This window comes from Salvelinus fontinalis, chromosome 9 (genome assembly GCF_029448725.1).
Source record: "Salvelinus fontinalis isolate EN_2023a chromosome 9, ASM2944872v1, whole genome shotgun sequence".
Taxonomy (NCBI): Eukaryota; Metazoa; Chordata; class Actinopteri; order Salmoniformes; family Salmonidae; genus Salvelinus; species Salvelinus fontinalis.
The window spans coordinates 24,576,751-24,598,707 of record NC_074673.1 but is presented as its reverse complement, the minus strand read 5'-3'; the positions used below and the strand labels follow the sequence as shown (position 1 = coordinate 24,598,707).

The following is a 21,957-nucleotide window of genomic DNA, read 5'->3' as shown; positions in this document are numbered from 1 at the left end:
ATGTGTTATTTTAGTGTTCCCTTTATTTTTTTGAGCAGTGTATTTCGGTGCAGGAGCTCCACAATACTTTGAGGTAATATTCTATAAGAGGAACAGGAGCCCAAGTCAAGGGTAAGGGTCAAGGTTTAAGGTAGGGACGTCCCAGATTGCACTAACACTTTAGAAAGTGCTTTTAGATCCAAGAGGCAGAATGATCAAATGTGTGCGCTTATTTTAAATGTAAAATTTCAGCATTACTTGCGTGGAAAAAGAGAGAAAAACAGAGTAGAAATGTGTTGTTTCTTTTTTTTTATTGAGAAGAGAAAGAGCCGTAAGCTGCAAAGCTCCCTGAAATCAGATTAAGAGCAGTTCAACAGGTCAAACAGTTTCCAGTCGTGCCACTGGGATTGGCAATTTACAAAGCGCAAGACTCAATTTACAAATGTGATTCATTTAAACAGCGGTGTACAGAAGCATTACTTACAAACAGATGAGCGATGTGCTTGCTTACAAAACACAAATCAACAAGCAATGATTAAAAAATGTCTACAGTTGTCCCAAAAATAAAAACATCAAAACACTTAAATAGTTTCCCTTCATTAATATATATGACTTATTTACTCTCTATAGAGTTAGTTTTTTGCTAATGTTAGTAAAGCTGTAGTCTAATACAAAAGTACTGCTTTGAATGAAGCCTCCCATGAGATAGGGAGTCTCAATACTGCCCACTAGCTTCTTTTCCTTATGTCCTGCCCTCCATGATCACTGACATGTCAGGTGACAGGACAAGACTGGTGAAAGCCATATGGTGGAAAAACCCTCCTGGTCCATTTGTGGTCATGAAGGAAAGGAGTCAAGGAAAGGGACCCATAGAGGAGTAGAGAGTTGAGAGACAACCATCCACTGACCTGCCTAGAAAAATTAACTTGCAATAGGTGACCCCCTGGGCACCACTGTTGACTAATGCGAGACAAACACACATTTTTCACAATGTAAATAATGTAAAGTTTGAGAGTACCTTGAATTACATTTTGTGTTGTGCAATGTTTTGCAAATGGTCATTATTAAAGAGGATGTTGCAATATCTTTATAACACCCTATTATTAAAAGCATCCAAAGGACAATGCTATCAGTCCAACTAAGAATGGCTGATACAGCTACAGTACAGCATAAGCTTGTACCAAACACGCAATTTTCAAATCTCCATTCATTCATCATTTCAATTTTACTACATACAATCCATCAGAAGTATTTTGCAAATAAAAAGTAATAATTTCTGATATGCACATGCCCAATTGTGTAATATTAACATAGTTACAGTATATTTTCCTTGAACGAGTGACAAAAAGAGTGAAAGTGCTTGAGATGCAGTCTTTTCCAATTCCATAATGCCATCTGTGCACCAAACTATAAGCAATATACAGCAAACCAAAAGTGTTTAATCGGATTGTGAATAAGATAATTAGAGATAGGTGGCATTAAACAAATTAAATGCTGCATGCATCCAAACATGAGGCATTCAAATAGTTACACAATAATAGCTTTAGTAGAATGAATAGGAAATCCCTCGGCAATGCAGACATGGTATATAGTTAGAACTCATGGGCTGCATTTACACAGGGAGCCCAATTCTGATTTGTTTTCAATAATTGGTCTTTTGACCAATCACATCAGATCTTTTTCAAAGCTGATCTGAGTTGTCCAAAGATCAATGAGGGGAAAAAAGCAAAAGAATTTGGCTAAAAATGCAGTCAGAGGCACGGATACTTTGTTCCAGAGTTTGTGGGATGAAACGTCATCAAATCCTCTTCTTTGGTTTAAAAATAAATAAGAAGCTTTTGAGAAAGCCTTTGGCTGGGTTTACACAGGCAGCTACTAATTGGTATTTTGACCAGTCAGATCAGCTGTGAAAAAGATCTGATGTGAAAAGATCAAATTGGTCAAAAGACTAATTAGTGGAAAAAATATCAGAATAGGGCTGCCTGTGTAAACACAGCCTTAGTGTCATATCATATGACCTGTGGACATGCCTCAGCAGTAGAGATACTGAGGTCACGTGGAGGTAAGCAGAGGGGAAACATTGGACAGGGAGAGACGATTAGATAATAAGTGATATGGTACTATCTCCACATTTCCCTCCGATAGGCTAGGTGGACTTTTAGGTGCCTAGGGGGTAGGGGGGCTAAAGGTTGTTTCTGTCCAGGCCCAGAAATGTGTGGGACGGTGTCGAGGTGGTTGGGTTGTAAAGCTGTGTGTGCATACAGTAGTGATTCTACAGGGATAGGTGAGGGTAAATATCATGTTGTGTTTTCGGGGTCTATAGAGGGAAAATATACATACATAAGTGATAATTAGGGCCCAGAGTTTTTCCTAACCACATGACCTAATCAGGAAAAAACTTTGGGCATTAATTTTAGTTTACAAACTAGGGGCCTAGAGGTATTCCAGGTGCAGTCAATACATCGGGGTGTGTGTATGGGCCTAAGTAAACGTGTTTGTATGAGACGTGTGGGTCTGCCCCATCAGGATGTCCAGGACTGCATGTTGCGCAGCATAGCCTCAAACCGCTCCATGTTGGGGGCATAGGCGTGGGCCAGCTGGTCGGTCAGGCGGCTGTATAGGCTGAACGACTTGAGCTCCAACCAGATGAAGCCGAAGCGGTCCTCGTCAAACAGGATAAATAGGCCAGGTGTGCGCTCCGGGCTCGTGAAGCCGTGGCCGGCAATCAGGCCTGTCCCGTAGAAACTGAAATCGATGAAGAAAATCTATCAAGATATCCTGTTGCGTAGCCTACATGTTGCGATCCAATGTTTCAGATGGCCGGAGGGTTGTGCTTGTAACACTTGAGTTGTGTGGGTCTGACTCCCACATGGGCCACATATACTGAATACATGCATTAACTTTAAGTCCATTTGGATGAAGGAGTCTGATAAATTACCATTATATTCTATTACAAGTGTACATACATGTGTGAGTATCTCTTCTCACTCTGCTATGCAGCTACATTTGACAGGCACTCTTGGCTATACGAGGACATGTGCAAAACAACTTGAACACGTGTGAGATAGATGGACTCACCACATCTTGCAGGTACGGGGGTACACCTCGTTGCGGGCCATGACCCCCAGAGGCAGGACAAAGGGCTGGGCCTCCGAGGTAGCACTGCTGCTGCTGCTACTGGGCCCAGGCTGGGGGCTCTCTGATTGGGCTTCCATAGCCAACTCCAGACCCTCTGCCCCGCCACCATCCACAGCCCCCTTTGCAGCAGCAGCCCCCTGGGGGGCCAAAGCCCCCTCTCCAGCAGCAACCCCCTGGGGGGCAACATCTGGGCTCTGCGCCTCCTGCTGCGCCTCCTCATGCACCCCCAGCACCAGGCGAGACAGCTCCTCCACGCTGCGCTGGTGCTCCAGGTCCGGAAGGTGCACAGGCCGATTCAGGTCCACATCGAGCGTTAGCTGGCCTGCTGGAACGTTGGGGTCCCCCTGGGAGGGAGGAGAAAGGACAGGGGCATGTTCAGTAGGGGGAAAACGTTTTGAAATGGAAGAGGTACTACCCAAACATCGGTAATAAGGACATTTGTTTTCATGACACAACAGTAGTAGGCCTGATTACCAACAATGATGAGACAGCCTACAGGGAGGAGGTGAGGGCCCTGGGAGTGTGGTGCCAGGAAAATAACCTCTCACTCAATGTCGACAAAACAAAGGAGCTGATCGGGGACTTCAGGAAACAGCAGAGGGAGCACCTCCCTATCCATCGAAGGGACAGCAGTGGAGAAGGTGGAAAGTTAAGTTCCTCGGCGTACACATCACAGACAAACTGAAATTCTCTATTCACAGGAGGCTAAAGGCGGCTGAAGAAATTTGGCTTGTCACCCAAAACCCTGACAAACTTTTACAGATGCACAATTGTCAGCATCTGTTGGGCATCACTGCCTGGTACAGCAACCGCAGGGCTCTCCAGAGGGTGGTGTGGTTTGTTCGATGCATCACCGGCGGCAAACTACCTTTGACTTCATTTGACCTTCCCTACAGGACCCGATGTCACAGGAAGGCCAAAAAGATCAAAGACAACAACCACCTGAGCCACTGCCTGTTCATCCCGCTATCATCCAGAAGGCGACGTCAGTACAGGTGCATCAAAGTTGGGATCGAGAGACTGAAAAACAGCTTCTATCTCAAGGCCATCAGACTGTTAAATAGCCATCACTAGGTGGCTTCCAACCGGTTACGTAACTCAGCACCTTAGAAGGTGATGCCCTATATACATAGACTTGAAATCACTGGTCAATTTAATAATGGAACACTAGTCACTTTAATAATGTTAACATTTTTTTCCTTTACTCATCTCATATGTATATAATGTATTCTATTCTACTGTATTTTAGTCTATGCCACTCCGACATTGCTCATCCTAATATTTATAAATCCCTTAATTCCATTCTTTTAGGTTTGTGTGTATTGTTTGATATTACTGCACTGATGGAGCTACAAACACAAGCATTTCACTACACCCACAATAACATCTGCTAAACGTGTATGTGACCAATAACATTTGATTTGGTTTTCCATTTCAAAAACTGTTGGTTTGGAAACATTAGGGGCCAGGCAGGGTGGGAGCCCAGCCGGGGTGCAGTGGAGGTCGGGGACTCACGGTGAGCTTGGTGGCCCTGGCGCGAGGCCCATGGAAGCTGAGCATGATGATCTCCAGGCCGTGGCTGCCGTAGGTGCCTTTGAACAGGCCCGGCTGCAACAGATCAGAGGGCAGTCGTGGAGGGAGGTAGATCCGCCGGTACGTCAGGCAGTTACTGTCAGAAAATAACATTACAGCATCATCAACATTAATGAAACCAACTAGATGGTAATTTTCCATGACGAAAAATTGTGCGACTTTCTTCAGCTCTTTGAAAAAATATTTTTATGGTGGTGGAAGAAGTTTAAAACATTTTACTTAAGTGAAGCGGTGAAATACAGTCAAAGTTAAATATATACAAAAAATCTGGTCTGATAGACAACATTTACTTTAGAGTGTGGGGCAGTTGGATGACATTTCATCACAATTAATACTACTACACTTTCAAATTCTCCTACTAGAAAACCAAAGTATATACAAACTGTAATAATTACGCATAAGGAATTAGAAAAGTTTTAAGCTATCATTTGGGGAGGGAAATACAATGGTGCCTCTAGTGGAAGAAGTTTAGAAGTTTGTTTTAGCTATATTAACTAGAGGTCTTCACGGATATACGTTAACCCGATTACCAACCAGATATATGAACAAGTCGGATCCAAAATTCTACAGTTGACCCTCGGATCCCGGGTTGGATCACGCTCGGTGGCCACGGACCTCGGATTTGTCGGAAAATGTGTGAAATATTGACCAGATCTGAAATTATATTTGAAGACAACATCCTGATGAAAATAGGCTTAAATATGCTCTTTAAATCACATTTGCTACGCATGGCGGTTGGTTCAGTCAAAAGCATTAAGTGCTCTCCTCTGCCTGTCAACCTCTCTTGGCCTGGATTGAGCTTTCGCTATAGCAAACTTGCAACATTGTTTCAACTGGGCCCTCACCGTTTCCCGCGCCAATGAGCTCAAAACAGACATAACTGTAAATGTTCAGATAGCCTATTTTATGACATTCCCACTGGAGATATGGGATCAGCAATATGTTGCTAATTCACACTGAAGCACGGTGGTTACTTAGGCCTATTGAGAAGAACCAACTGGGCACAGACGTCAGTTCAACGTCTAGTTTGGATTTACATTTGGTTGAGTTGTCAACCAACAACAAATGTCACCATGTCATTGGAATTAGGTTAAAAGTTTGGTGAAAAAAGGTCTAAATGCCCTTAAAATTATTACTTTTTGCAAACCCAATCAGTTGTCCATATCATCACTTGGCTTGGGCGGTATCCAGATTTTCATTGTCATACACTACATTACCAAAAGGTATGTGGACACCTGCTCATCAAATATCTCACTCCAAAATCATTGGTATTAATATGAAGTTGGTCCCCCCTTTGCTGCTATAACAGCCTCCACTCTTCAGGAAGGCTTTTCACTAGATGTTGGAACATTGCGGCCGGGACTTACTTCCATTCAAGAGCATTAGTGAGGTCGGGCACTGATGTTGGGCGATTAGGCCTGGCTCGCAGTCGGCGTTCCAATTCACCCCTAAGGTGTTTGATGGGGTTGAGGTCAGGGCTCTGTGCAGGCCAGTCAAGTTCTTCCACACCGATCTTGACAAACCATTTCTGTATGGACCTCGCTTTGTGCACAGGGGCATTGTAATGCTGAAACAGGAAAGGGCCTTCCCCAAACTGTTGCCACAAAGTTGGAATCACAGATTAATCTAGAATGTCATTGTATGCTGTAGCGTTAAGATTTCCCTTCACTGGAACTAAGGGGCCTAGTCCGAACCATGAAAAACAGCCTCAGACCATTATTCCTCCTCCACCAAACTTTACAGTTTGCACTATGCATTAGGGCAGGTAGCATTCTCCTGGTATCCGCCAAACGGCCAGATGGTGAAGCACGATTCATCACTCCAGAGAACGCGTTTCCATTGCTCCAGAGTCCAATGGCGGCGAGCTTTACACCACTCCAGCCGACACTTGGCATTGCGCATGGTGATCTTAGGCTTGTGTGCGGCTGTTCGGCCATGGAAACCCATTTCATGAAGCTTCCGACTAACAGTTATTGTGCTGACGTTGCCTCCAGAGGCAGTTTGGAACTCGGTAGTGAGTGTTGCAAACGAAAACCGATGATTTTTACGAGCTACGTGCTTCAGCGGTCCCGTGCTGTGAGCTTGTGTGGCCTACCACTTCATGGATGAGCCGTTATTGCTCCTAAATGTTTCCACTTCACAATAATAGCACTTACAGTTGACGGGGGCAGCTTTAGCAGGGCAGAAATTTGACGGACTGACTTGTTGGAAAGGTGGCATCCTATTACGGTGCCACGTTGAAAGTCACTGAGCTCTTCAGTAAGGCCATTCTACTGAAAATGTTTGTCTATGGAGATGGTATAACTGTATACTATACTTTAGTATTGAATTGCATTCAAGTGTAACTTCATCACCTCATGTGTGCCGCACAACAGACTCGCCAGCGCCAGACTCTATTTAACTAGGCAAGTCAGTTAAGAACAAATTCTCATTTTACAATGACGGCCTACCCAGGCCAAACCCTCCCATAAGCTGGACGATGCTGGGACAATTGTGCGCTGCCCTAAGAGACTCCCGATCCCGACCGGTTGATATACAACCCCGGATCGAACCAGGGTCTGTAGTGACACGTCTAGCACTGACGCCTCTAGCACTGAAAACTATTAAATAACATACATGGTAACCAAAAAAAGTGATAATAAAATCTAAAATATATTTTATATTTAAAATTCTTTAAAGTAGCCACGCTTTGCCTTGATGACAGTCAGTTTTGCACAATCTTGGCATTCTCTCAACCAGATTTGAGGTAGTCACCTGGAATGCATTTCAATTAACAGGTGTGCCTTGTTAGAAGTTAATTTGTGGAATTTCTCTCCTTCTTAATGCGTTTGAGCCAATCAGTTGTGCTGTGACAAAGTAGGGGTGGTATACAGAAGATAGCACTATTTGGTAAAAGACCAAGTCCATATTATGGCAAGAACAGCTCAGATATTACCTCAATTACCTCGACTAACCGGTGCCCCCCGCACATTGACTCTGTATCGGTACCCCCTGAATATAGCCTCGCTATTATTATTTTACTGCTGCTCTAATTATTTGTTACTTTTTTATTATTATTTTTTTACTAATCTATTTTTTACTTAACACTTATTTTTCTTAACTGCATTGTTGGTTAAGGGCTTGTAAGTTAGCATTTTGTAAGGTCTACACCTGTTGTATTCGGCGCATTTGATTTGAAATTAGCAAAGAGAAACAACTATCCATCATTACTTTAAGACATGAAGGTCAGTCAATCCGGAAAATTTCAAGACCTTTGAAGTTTCTTTAACTACAGTCGCAAAAACCAACAAGCACTACGATGAAACTGGCTCATGAGGACCGCAACAGGAAAGGAAGACCCAGAGTTACCTCTGCTGCAAAAGATAAGAGGTGGTGGTGTGATGGTGCTTTACTGGTGACACTGTCAGTGATATATTTCAAATTCAAGGCACACTTAACCAGCATGGCTACCACAGCATTCTGCAGTGATACGCCATCCCATCTGGTTTGCGCTTAGTACAACTATCATTTGTTTTTCAACAGGACAATGACCTCCAGGCTGTGTACGGGATATTTGACCAAGAAGGCGAGTGATGGAGTGCTGCATCAGATGACCTGGCCTCCACAATCACCCAAACTCAACCCAATTGAGATGGTTTGGGATGAGTTGGACTGCAGAGGGAAGGAAAAGCAGCCAACAAGTGCTCAGCAAACTCCTCCAAGACTGTTGGAAAAGCATTCCAGGTGAAGCTGGTTAAGGGAATGCCAAGAGTGTGCAAAGCTGGCAAAGTGTGGCTACTATGAAGAATCTCAAATATAAAATACACTGCTCAAAAAAATAAAGGGAACACTTAAACAACACAATGTAACTCCAAGTCAATCACACTTCTGTGAAATCAAACTGTCCACTTAGGAAGCAACACTGATTGACAATAAATTTCACATGCTGTTGTGCAAATGGAATAGACAAAAGGTGGAAATTATAGGCAATTAGCAAGACACCCCCAATAAAGGAGTGGTTCTGCAGGTGGTGACCACAGACCACTTCTCAGTTCCTATGCTTCCTGGCTGATGTTTTGGTCACTTTTGAATGCTGGCGGTGCTTTCACTCTAGTGGTAGCATGAGACGGAGTCTACAACCCACACAAGTGGCTCAGGTAGTGCAGCTCATCCAGGATGGCACATCATTACATTACATTACATTTAAGTCATTTAGCAGACGCTCTTATCCAGAGCGACTTACAAATTGGCATCAATGTGAGCTGTGGCAAGAAGGTTTGCTGTGTCTGTCAGCGTAGTGTCCAGAGCATGGAGGCGCTACCAGGAGACAAGCCAGTACATTAGGAGACGTGGAGGAGGCCGTAGGAAGGCAACAACCCAGCAGCAGGACCACTACCCCCGCCTTTGTGCAAGGAGGAGCACTGCAATAGCCCTGCAAAATGACCTCCAGCAGGCCCCAAATGTGCATATACACACACAGGTGTGTGCCATTCCAAATCATGTCCAATCAGTTGAATTTACCAAAGCTGGACTCCAATCAAGTTGTAGAAACATCTCAAGGATGATCAATAGAAACAGGATGCACCTGAGCTCAATTTCAAGTCTCATAGCGAAGGGTCTGAATACTTATGTAAATAAGGAATCTGTTTTTTTATTCTTAATAAAGTAGCAAACAGTTATAAAAACCTGTTTTCACTTTGACATTATGGGTTATTGTGTGTAGATTGATGAGGGGAAAACATATTTTAATCAATTTTAGAATAAGGCTGTAACGTAACAAAATGTGGAAAAAGTCAAGGGGTCTGAATACTTCCGAAATGCGCTGTACATTTTTTGGGGTTGATTCAAACAGTTTTTGCCCAGTGGGGAGGGGGTTGGGGTGATTTTTCAAATACAGTGAGGAACTATTGTCATTCGCAATGAATGTAAAACACTCTGTTGACTTTCAGTGTGAGGTGATGAAAAAAATACTTTGAGAAGTTCCGCAGCTCAGAAATAGGTACTTAAATAGGTACACACAGGATAGGTACTTCTATGCGTGCTGAAGCAAAAAAAAAAAAAAAAACATTAACAAACAAAGGGCAAAGAATTCACACAATGATGCGCACAATTAGCAGAAGACAGAGAGCGCATTCTGGAGAGAGTCTTCGCCACACACCCCTTCCCTTCTTCTTGTGTCTACATTTTAAATTAGGGATGTAATTTATGACAGGTCCAGAACAGAGGCTGGGAAACACACAGCATTAAATAGAGCCAAGACTACATGGAACTCTCTGCCTCCTCAGTTAACTCAAGCTAGCAATAAAACCAGATTCAAAAACCAGATAGAAGAACACCTTATGGCACGATGGGGACTGTGAAGAGAGACATTTTTATTTATATGTATTGTATATTGCATTGTATTATGTAGTAGTAGTGTTGTGTATATTAAGTATTTTATTTGTTGTGTTTTGTTTCCTGTTTGGACCCCAGGAAGAGGGTATAATTGGGGAAGCTAATAAAATACTAAGCTGTAGTGTAAGTAGTGGCTCATAGGGCGTGGACCCTTCTCCTGTTTCTGTAGCGTGAGGCACCTTGATATAAAAGTACACCTCCTGGACAGTACACTAGTCTAAAGCAGGGCCTTACCCCCGATCCATCTCCTAGTGTAGACCACAACTAAATTATTTTAGATAGGCCTACAACAGAAAATGCATGTGAAATGTAAACGTTCACTGCCTGCCAGACAATTCAAAACAATTCTGCTGGCTTGCACATCAATAAAGCTTAATTTTTTATATTTCAGGTCCATTTGGGACCGATACAGACCCAACCCAATTTGGATCCGATTCTCCCTCATCTAGGACCTATTTTGGGTCTGATCTGGTCCACCTCGGTTCCGAATCGGTAATGATTTTAAAAGAAATGACAGGGTCCTGTCAGTGTTGGATGGGAATTTCACAGATCCAATTCAGTTCAGATCTCAATTTCAGGATCCGAGAAGACCTCTAATAGTAACGGCTCTTCAACCATACATGTATTTCTTAAGCAAAGAAAAAGACATCTCAGACTGGCCAATAAAAAGAAAAGATTAAGATGGGCAAAAGAAAACAGACACTGGACAAAGGAACTCTGCACTGCCTCTTCACTGTTGACGTTGAGACTGGTGTTTTGCGGGTACTATTTAATGAAGCTGACAGTAGAGGACTTGTGAGGCGTCTGTTTCTCAAACTAGGCACTCTAATGTACCTTCAGGCTCTGATCAGGCCCTACACCCAAACAAGGGCACTGCGTTCATCCACCTCTGGCCTGCTCGCCTCCCTACCTCTGAGGAAGTACAGTTCCCGCTCAGCCCAGTCAAAACTGTTCGCTGCTCTGGCACCCCAATGGTGGAACAAACTCCCTTACGACGCCAGGTCAGCAGAGTCAATCACCACCTTCCGGAGACACCTGAAACCCCACCTCTTTAAGGAATACCTAGGATAGGATAAAGTAATCCTTCTAACCCCCCCCCCCTTAAAAGAGTTAGATGCACTATTGTAAAGTGGTTGTTCCACTGGATATCATAAGGTGAATGCACCAATTTGTAAGTCGCTCTGGATAAGAGCGTCTGCTAAATGACTTAAATGTAATGTAAATGTAATGTACTTGTCCTCTTGCTCAGTTGTGCACCTGGGCCTTCCACTCCTCTTTCTATTTTGGTTAGAGACAGTTTGCGCTGTTCTGTGAAGGGAGTAGTACACAGTGTTGTACGAGATCTTCAGTTTCTTGGCAATTTCTTGCATGGAATAGCCTTCATTTCTCAGAACAATAATAGACTGACGAGTTTCAGAAGAAAGTTATTTGTTTCTAGCCATTTTGAGCCTGTAATCGAACCCACAAATGCTGATGCTCCAGATACTCAACTAGTCTAAAGAAGGTCCGTTTTATTTCTTCTTAAATCAGAACAGTTTTCAGCTGTGCTAACATAATTGCAAAAGTGTTTTCTAATGATCAATTAGCCTTTTAAAATGATAAACTTGGATTAGCTAACACAACGTGCCATCGGAACACAAGAGTGATGGTTGCTGATAATGGGCATCTGTACACCTATGTAGATATTCCATTAAAAATCAGCCTTTTGCAGCTACAATAGTCATTTACAACATTAACAATGTCTACACTGTATTTCTGATCAATTTGATATGATTTTAGTGGACTTTTTCATGTTGCTTTTCTTTCAAAAACAAGGACATTTCTAAGTGACCCCAAACTTTTGAACGGTAGTACACACACACACACACACACACACACACACACACACACACACACACACACACACACACACACACACACACACACACACACACACACACACACACACACACACACACACACACACACACACACACACACACACACACACACATACACACACACACACACACACACATATATGAGAGAGAAAGAGATCTGGCCACAGACCCCTTGCAGTACCTGCACACCCCTGACCCAATTTTGGGAACCCCTGGACTATGTCATAAGGAAAACCTACTCGTATTGGCTTGTGTAGATGAACTTCATGAGTATGAGCTCCTGCATGTGCTCATGGAAGATGTCCTCCAGTGTCCTCCCCCACTCCTCCTCAAGCCACGTCCGGAACTCCTGCCAACAGAACATCAAAAACCCACGGTCATGCCCACTTACCGATTCGCCCCAATCCCCTATTGAAATCAACTGTCATCACAGTATCTATCCTGTTACAATGAATAGCAGTCACTCTTGCCTGCTTGAGCATTATTTACCATCTGCTGAATGACTTGATTCAACACAAATTTTGACAATCGGAACACTTTCAGTATGATAGCTTTGAGGTTAAATGGGTTTGCAAAAAGTGCTATACAAATATGTGATTGATTAATTAATTAATTAGACAAATACTGAGTAGCCTCAGCCATGTGAGAACAATATACAAACTGTTGCGAAGTTACAAGAGATCGTTCTCTCCTCCTCACCTCCTGCCTCCCCCCTGGCATGCGGTGATGGTCTGTCTGGTTGCATTTGGTCGAGAACTCGTCCTTCTTCCCAGTCTGGAAATAAGAGAAGACATCCCAGCTTTTACAAAGCCATGGAAGACAGGGGACTACTTCACCACACAGTGAGTGCACCGGCTTACACATTACAAAAGGATAACATCAGTGATGATTATGACTATTTAAGCACAATAAGCGCATCATTATTTCCCTTATCGATTAATCAGTTTCCACCACGTCATCCCTCGTGTTGTCTGTCTCACCTAACAGTCCCTCTTACGGGCACTACAAAGTTGGAAAAGCTATAGCGACAAAAGACATGCAACATTTTAAAGTAGTTGACTGGGTGGGACTTGCTGGTTCAAAGAATGCCATCCAGGTCAGTAGATCAGTCAAATGATACTCCTGAGCAAACATTAAAGTGGCAATCCACAGTTGCTACATCCATTTTTTGACTTATAAATGAATTATACATTATATACCAATTGATTAAAATAGAACTTAGAAATGTCTCGCAAGCTTAGTTCAACTGTCAAACCCCATCAGAACCCAAAATATCAGCTTGTTTAACTCAAATGTTTGTAAACATAAACAAACACAGTAAAGAATAAAAATATGGTTAACACCATATTTTTGATATTGTGGATATTGTCCTTGTATCAATAGCTCATGAATTTAAGAGTGGTTACATTTCTCCAGGCCTATCCCTCAGATTTTTGCCAACTGCAGATTGCCCCTCTAAAAAGAACTGCAGGTTCTATTAAAAATGTACTGTCTGAAATGTTATTTTCTTTAAAGTTATGTGATAGGAAGATGGGGGGGTACAATAAATCACCAACGTTGGTTTTACGCCCATTCAAAATAAGAAAATGGACTCACTTGGACGTCCCCCTTGTGAGGGCCCTTGTGTCCATACATACACTCCACTGCTGCCTTGTTGCTCTCCAACATGTGGATGCGGAAGAGTGGCCGCCGCCTCATGGGATCCTCGACCCGAGGGTCGTGGGGGGGCAGATACATCCAGCCAAGGATGAATAGCCCATCAACCTGGAGAGGGATGGGTGTAGTAGAGAAGTAAAGGGAGAGAAAAAAAGGAAAAAAAGTGATCACCACCTAACACAAATAAAAATTTTGATAGGGAAAGACTAATTTTTACAACCAGGTGGGGCTGAACAATTTAAAAGACAATTTAAAAAAAAATGTGACAAAGAAGGAACACAATAGTGTGTGTGTACTGATTACATACCACCACGTTGAGCAGCCCTCCGTACGGCCCAATGTCAGGCTGCCAAAGACCCAGGATGTGTCTGTATGGGTGCAGCACTGCAACACAACAGTGCAACAAAGGGTTAAACACTAAGTGGTGAACAGTTCAATCACAGGGTATCACAGCAATACATAACAGAATTTGGATAGAGAAACTGATGACAACTCAACACACCATAGTCGAGGTCTGGCCTTAACTCATGGACAGCAGATATGGCAGAGGGGACACATTGTTATTGTACTCACATGAGAAGACGGGTGACACGTGAAGTTATATCAAGGGCATGGTTTCCATTGTTCCAAAAGAGTGCATGATGTAGACAAATTGAACAGGGAGCTGTCACCAAGCACTAACCATGTTGACTAGCATGCTAAATGCACACATACAGTGATTTTTTTCAGTACCAGTTCTAGTAGTCAGATGTCCCAGTTATGGTAAGGAACAAAGTGCATTCACTTCAAAACCACATCACACAGTCAGTAAACAAATTGTATATGTCACAACCGGCTGCAAAATCATAAAACAAGTCCGTATGCGAGTCAGTCACACACTAGCACACGCGTGTCGAGACAGTCAGGTCAGGCCTGTCCAGCAGTATATACAGTGCTTGTACATGTCCCTGTAGTTCATGTGCTCATAGTCCGGTAGGAGCTTCATGAAGAGGCCAGACTTAACCTGAAGGTTCACACCTGGACAGTTACACCAGAACAGCTAGGCAGACTAATCAATATGCATTTGTAGATGAGTGAATATGCAAATACATACATACAGTACCATTCAAAAGTTTGGACACGCCTACTCATTCCATAAAATTTAAAAAACGATTTTCTACATTGTAGAATAATAGTGAACACATCAAAACTATGAAATAACACATATGGAATCATGTAGTAACCCCCAAAAAGTGTTAAACAGATCAAAATATATTTTATTTGAGATTCTTCAAAGTAGCCATCCTTTGCCTTGATGATGCTTTGCACACTCTTGGCATTCTCTCAACCAGCTTCATCTGGAATGCTTTTCCAACAGTCTTGAAGGAGTTCCCACATATGCTGAGCACTTGTTGGCTGCTTTTCCTTCACTCTGCGGTCCAACTCATCCCAAACCATCTCAATTGGGTTGAGGTTGGGTGATTGTGGAGGCCAGGTCATCTGATGCAGCACTCCATTACTCTCCTCCTTGGTCAAATAGCCCTTACACAGCCTGGAGGTGTGTTGGGTCATTGTCCTGTTGAAAAACAAATGATAGTCCCACTAAGCGCAAGCCAGATGGGATGGCATATCGCTGCAGAATGCTGTGGTAGCCATGCTGGTTAAGTGTGCCTTGAATTCTAAATAAATCACAGACAGCGTCACCAGCAAAGCACTCCCACACCATCACACCACTTCCTCCATGTTACACGGTGGGAACCACACATGCGGAGATCATTCGTTCACCTACTCTGTCTCACAAAGACACGGTGGTTGGAACCAAAAACCTAAAATTTGGACTCCACCGGTCTAATGTCCATTGCTCGTGTTTCTTAGCCCAAGCAAGTCTCTTCTTATTATTGGTGTCCTTTAGTAGTGGTTTCTTTGTAGCAATTTGACCATAAAATGCATGATTCACAGTCTCCTATGAACAGTTGATGTTGAGATGTGTGTTACTTGAACTCTGTGAAGCATTCATTTGGCCTGCAATTTGGGCTGGTAACTCTAACGAACTTATCCTCTGCAGCAGAGGTAACTCTGGGTCTTCGTTTCCTGTGGCGGTCCTCATGAGAGCCAGTTTCAGCATTGCGCTGGATGGTTTTTGAAATGTTCCGGATTGACAGACCTTCATGTCTTAAAGTAATGATGGACTGTCATTTCTCTTTGCTTATTTGAGTTGTTCTTGCCATAATATGGACTTGGTCTTTCACCAAATATATTTTTTGGTTACTACATGATTCCATGTGTTATTTCATAGTTTAAAAAAAAAAAAAAAAAAAAAAAATGTTGATGTCTTCACTATTATCCTACAATGTAGAAAATAGTAAAAATAAATGAAAACCCTGGAATGAGTAGGTGTGTCCAAACTTTTGACTAGTATGGATATATACACATACTGAATAAATATATAAACGCAACATGCAACAATTGCGACGATTTTACTGAGTTACAGTTCATTTAAGGAAATCAGTCAATTGAAATAAATAAATTAGGCCCTAATCTATGGATTTCACATGACTGGGCAGGCGCACAGCCTTGAGTGGACCTGTGAGGGCATAAACCCAGCCAATCAGAAGGAGTTCTTCCCCACAAAAGGGCTTTATTACAGAAATACTCCTCAGTTTCATCAGCTGTTCGGGTGGCTGGTCTCAGACGATCCCGCAGGTGAAGAAGACAGATGTTGAGGTCCTGGGTTTGGCGTGGTTACACGTGGTCTGTGGTTGTGAGGCTGGTTGGACGTACTGCCAAATTCTCTAAAATGATGTTGGAGACAGCTTACAGTAGAGAAATTAAGATTCAATTCTCTGGCAACAGCTTTGGTGGAGATTCCTGAAGGCAGCATGGCAGTTGCACTCTCTCTCAAAACTTGAGACATCTGTGGCAATGGATGGATTATCTTGGCAAAAGAGAAATGCTCACTAAAAGGGATGTAAACAAATTTGTGCACAAAATCTAAGAGAAATAAGCTTTTTGTTCACATGGAAAATTTCTAAGATCTTTTATTTCAGCTCATGAAACATGGGACCAACACTTTACATGTTTATATTTAAATTCAGGATATTTCTGTCCATCCTTCCATCTAGTGTCCTGTCTGTTCAGTGTCCCGTCTGTATCAGTCTTTCTGGTGTCTGCCCATATAATGTCTTTCTGTCCATCTAATGTCTCTGTCCCGTCTTCGTCTAAAGACTGCCTGTTTAGTGTCCGTCTGTATTTCCAGCGTTGAAACATTTTAGTGAACAATTGAAACACCTCTTACATGTGAGGTGGTTTCTATGTTGGTGGTACAGAGAGAGAGAAAGGGAGCGGCAGACACATAGGGTCCCGGAACACACCACCGGTACCTCCACTGAGGGAGGAAGGGGCAGTGGGAGCCAGGAGAGAGAATAGACAGAGGGACACAAAAAGAGAGCTTGAAAGGACCTTGAGGATCGAGAAACACCTAGCCTGTCTTAGTCGTAGTACAGGGTTTGTTATCAATGACCAACCACACAATACTACAACCATACCCAACCTACCCCTAATCCTGTAAAAGCCCTGATAGTGTTCATGTCATGACATAGATGCTGAGTAGGCACCATCTCCACCCCAAGGAGCAATTTCCCACATGCCATCTTGAGATGACCCATACAGCTACAAAAAGGCATGAATATCCCTCCAAGGGTGCTAACCACTGGAAAGTGTTTAACAGCAGCCCCTGTCCAGATGAGTTCGAGGCTAGTCAAGATGCTGGAATTTGGAGGAGGAAACAGAGTCATCAATGGTTTGCAGAAAGTGACAGTTTGTGGTATTATTCCTGGACCTTCAATGCACAAGTGACCCTAGCGTGACTTGGTTTAATTAGTCAGTGTGGAAAAGGATGCCTATTGTAGTCTGTAACTATGGCCCAGAGTTTTTCCAGGTCAGGTCACAGGGTCTGGTCAGGAAAAACTTAAGGTCCCAATAATATATTTTGGATATTTTTAGTTAGAGTGGCTGAATCCCAAATCACCCCCTTCCCCCTTCACAAGTGATAACATATAAAACTCACAAGTGATAGGCTAATATTGTCACCATTAAACTATTCTTGATTTAATCTTGTCTTTACATATACTAAATAATATGTGTGACATTTTTTATTTACAATGGACCATTATTAAGCACCTGTCTCGAAACAGGGGCAGCAAAAATACATGTCAACTATGCACTTAAATAGCGAATGGAGGACGCTTTCACATGGTTAATTTTCATACCAGCCAGGTAGGCTATACTCCTGTAGGCCTAGCCTATAGAAAGCTGATGGGATCCTACTCTTTTTAGAGGCCATCACTCTGTTTTCTCACGCAATTTCATAGCCTATAGAAATGTTGCGCAAGATGAGCTCATGGGCTCTCATGAAGTGTTTGATTAGATTTTCTATTACATTTGCATTGATGTCAGAGTGATTCGAGGGACAATAGAGTGCCGAGGACCAGGCAGTAAGCAAGTTTGGTAAGCTACTAATGACCATCAGCAGCATCAGAGCTCGGAGAAGCCTAATTATCCTGACTAAATGGTCACTTGGAATTTGCCTGCCTTCATGACTCGTGACCGTTGGTGTGGTGGTAATACGGTCACCACAACAGCCCTAGGTGTTCCTAATTATAAGCCACCTGAATTTGTTTGTCTGATTTCGCAATGCGACACATGTAAGAGATGAAATACCAGTAGAGGCTGCTGAGGGGAGGAGGGCGTATAATAAAGGCTGGAATGGAGCGTAATGGCTGGAATGGAGTGAATGGAATGGTATCAAACCCATGGAAACTGTGTTTGATACCATTCCATTCACTCCATTCCGGACATTATTATGAGTCACCCTCCCCTCAGCAGCCTCCACTGTTAAATACCTCCCAAATTAAATGTTTAACTGTTACTGAGGTCTAAATCTTGTAAATCAACAGGGGGGTTAGTTCATTTGAATATCATACTTGATTTATTATTTAAACGTGGACCATGAATTGCATCATTCAAGTCAGGAGTGTGTCCCGAACTTTATGGGTTTATTGATCCCCTCGCCACTCTCTGGAAGTCACCCTCTGAGTCTCGTCAGCAACATGGTACAATGAAGGACCCTCGGAGCGAGTTGGTAGGGGCGAGGGAGTGGGTTGGGATTTACAGAGAGACTCACATTTGGCATAGAGCTCCCGACTGGACACACCCGCCACTTCTATCTTGCGCAGGTCTTCCCTCATGCCAAACTCTGTGGGAGAGAGTAGAGACAGACCATAGAGATAGATAGATGACTCATCTTTGTATCTGTGCCATTATATAAATTGACAACTCCATTTTGAAGTAGTCAATTTACTTCTTCAAAATTGGCTAATCCCTCCTGATGGCCCAGTTGGACATGACTCCAACAGGGTCACCAGGAGGGATCAGCCAATGAAGTTGGAAGTCCCACCTAGTTGCCTCCATTAAAATAGTGGAAGCCCTCAACAGCTCTGCCCATGCCAATATGGACTTTTGGCCACTGGAGGCCTCTATCATTCTCTATAAAACAGACATGTGACACTGAAGGACAAAGTAGGTTGTGACAGTACCTTGGTAAAAGCTAATTGTGCATACAGATCTAGTGACCAGGCAACTGTGCAATACATGATGGCATAATGGCACAATAAAAGTCAAGCGTTGGCTAAAGCAGGGGTTCCCAAACTTTTTAACTCGGGGGGCCCCCCTTCCAGCATTGTGGAACATCCCTGTTCATGACACAAACTGTTCACTTTTAAAACTAATTTTCTTGCAATTCTATACATTTTGGCATGTCTAATGTGTATTCATGTGATATTTGAGTGATTAAAAATGACAACAATATATATGGGCTAAAAAAAAGAAATTAAAAAAAGTTGGCTGACATGGGCTAGTTGATCTGGACATTTCTGACAAGTTATAAAACAGCTCTCTAATGTATGCAGTGAAAACAATGTGGGGGGACACCGCGGCCATCCTGCCGACCCACAGTTTGGGAACCACTGGGCTAAAACACATTCAGATCAAGCCCCCCAGTCTTGTATGAGATATGCACATCCCACATTTCAAAAGCAATACTGACCCAATAATGGATTGGATACTACGAATGTAGTAAGAAATCTAAATCCAATACATGGTATATACCAGGCAAATTCAAATCTAGACCTTGAAGCCAATTCCTCTGCCAATTCATTCTTCCCCTCTAATCAAGGACTGATTTGGACCTGGGACACCAGGTGGGCGCAATAATTATAAGGTAAGTCAAAACCAGCAATACTCTGGATCTCCGGGCTCCGATTTGAATAGTTGACAGGAGGTAGAGCTGCATGAACCCTTTTACAGTAATTTATGTCTAAGGGTTATGATATTAAGATAGGGTTGTAGAAGACAAGGATAGTTGAGGCAATGTAGTCTTTCATAATGGTGTGTTCAAAGCAAAGGTTGGAACGGTGCATTGCATAACAACAATCAACAAAGTTCCTTCTCGGTGCCCGTAGACTGGTCGATAAGAAAGCTTTCAGAAAAATCTTACATTGAATCTCTCGGGACCAAAGCACAATACATAAATAGAAACTGCAAAAACAAGAACGCAATACACGGACCCTTCCCTGGCCCAACCTATAGACTAACCTACGTCCCAAATCATATAGGCTACTGTCAATTCCCGTTTGATAAAACGCCACATTTTGCATAGGACATGATAGAAGAATATCTGCAATGATGAGCGATCAACGCATTATTTACCCTCCGTGCATCGCCTTCTCCAGATGGTTTCCGTGTTGAGGATTTGCCTGAATGTCTTGCAGACGAGCGCAAGGTTTGGAAGCTCTGTGCCCGGCAGCGAGGAGAATATTCCCACCAAAAGCTCTGGGGGCAGATCCAACAGGGACTGCGGGTTCGGTGGTCCGGTGCTTGCACTTTGCCCATACGAAAGTCTGACATTTGCACGACCACATTCAGCAGTGGCTTCATGGGCCACACTCGGCCCTGCCGCGGCCGAGGGGTTTTCGGGGCCGCCAGTGACGGCTTGTGTCTTGCCCACAATCCGCACCCCTTCCTCATCGTCCATGTCGGAGTCGCTTCCCTGGTCCTGTTGATTATGCCGCTGTCGCCGCCTGCACCTCCGCGACTGACCCACTCCGCAGAGCCTGGCACACACAGCCATCCGTAGTAGTCACCAAAAGGGTAACATTACATCACCACAACAACTGTACTAGCTGCAGTTTCGATTATCTCCCCCGTCCTTGCGTGCCTGGGCGGAAACCTATGACGCAAAGTCGACGTAGCTACGTAGGGACTTCCAATTGAATTGTCAACAAGGTTTCAACCAGAAAAACGTGGATATACTGTATATCTATGCATTTACATGCGTTGTAAATGAGTGATGGAATGTAATAATATCTGTCTAAATACAATTTACCTAGATGCGGGAAAAAAACGTGTTAGTCAGGAGTCAAACGCGCTATCAATTTGATATAACATTAGTCGAGGTCATGCCACCAGGAATTAAGTTTAGCGAATCAGCCGTGTTGCAGATCAACATCATTTGTTACGAAGGATCAACATGTATGGAATCCCGACACGGCTGATGTATTTAACCTTGAATTGTTGTTTTATGCTTTATTTTCCTTTAGTGTGAAAATCTGAGAGTAGAATAGCATCGGGCTTCTTCCGACAGTCCTCGTTCCTTTTACCCCGTAAATCTGTCATCATCCATACATTTGTATTATGAAAACCGTTCTCTTTTTGGCAAACCGTTCACCCTCTTTAGGATTCGAATTTATAGAAGGGTTGCCTAAATGTGGCCCAGCGTCGTCCGGGTTTGGCCGTCATTGTAATTAAGAATTTGTTCTTAACTGACTTGCTAAATAAAGGGTAAATAAAAACATACAAAAAACACCACAGCAGTTAAAACTTGTTTATCTCAAATGAGAGAAATGGCTTAATCTATACATTTAATATCAAGTTCACATCTAAAAACCTAATGTTAGATAATTTGTTTTGATTGTACATCAATTGTAGACACAGAATTGGAGGAAGACATGAGAATGACAAATATACAATAATTGTTTGAAATCAGTGCACAAGGCACACAAACAGGACAGTGAAATAGTTTATACAATGGAGCATTCAAAAACGGAAATTAGTTGATCAAAATGTAATTAGAGAATTCAGCAAAGGGCTTTTTTGCGCAGAGTGAATTAAGAGGAAGGGGGGCATACTGTTGAGTAATACATCAATGAAAAAGGATGCTGTATATACAGTTAAATAATCACCACAGAGGGACAAACAATTGAACACAAATAATTACAATGATATATAATTTACTGAAAATGGA

The 21,957-nt window shown here is 42.8% G+C and overlaps 1 protein-coding gene across 2 annotated transcripts; it reads right to left on the bottom strand.

The window, feature by feature from the left end:
* Positions 1-271: 271 nt before the first annotated feature.
* On the bottom strand, positions 272-20,897 carry LOC129862322 (F-box only protein 31-like). Of its 2 annotated transcripts, XM_055933835.1 has the most exons (10): positions 20,364-20,897; positions 18,781-18,852; positions 14,550-14,636; positions 13,927-14,003; positions 13,560-13,727; positions 12,663-12,737; positions 12,203-12,312; positions 4,633-4,786; positions 3,058-3,461; positions 272-2,724 (listed from the first exon to the last, which is right to left on the bottom strand). In XM_055933835.1, the coding sequence occupies exons 1-10, from the start codon at positions 20,782-20,784 to the stop codon at positions 2,502-2,504; spliced, it is 1,791 nt and encodes a 596-aa protein (XP_055789810.1). In that variant the 5' UTR covers positions 20,785-20,897; the 3' UTR covers positions 272-2,501. The 2 variants fall into 2 exon arrangements, with proteins under 2 accessions (XP_055789810.1, XP_055789809.1); XM_055933834.1 differs by lacking the exon at positions 14,550-14,636 and having other exon boundaries at positions 20,364-20,895.
* Between the last annotated feature and the right edge of the window lie 1,060 nt (positions 20,898-21,957).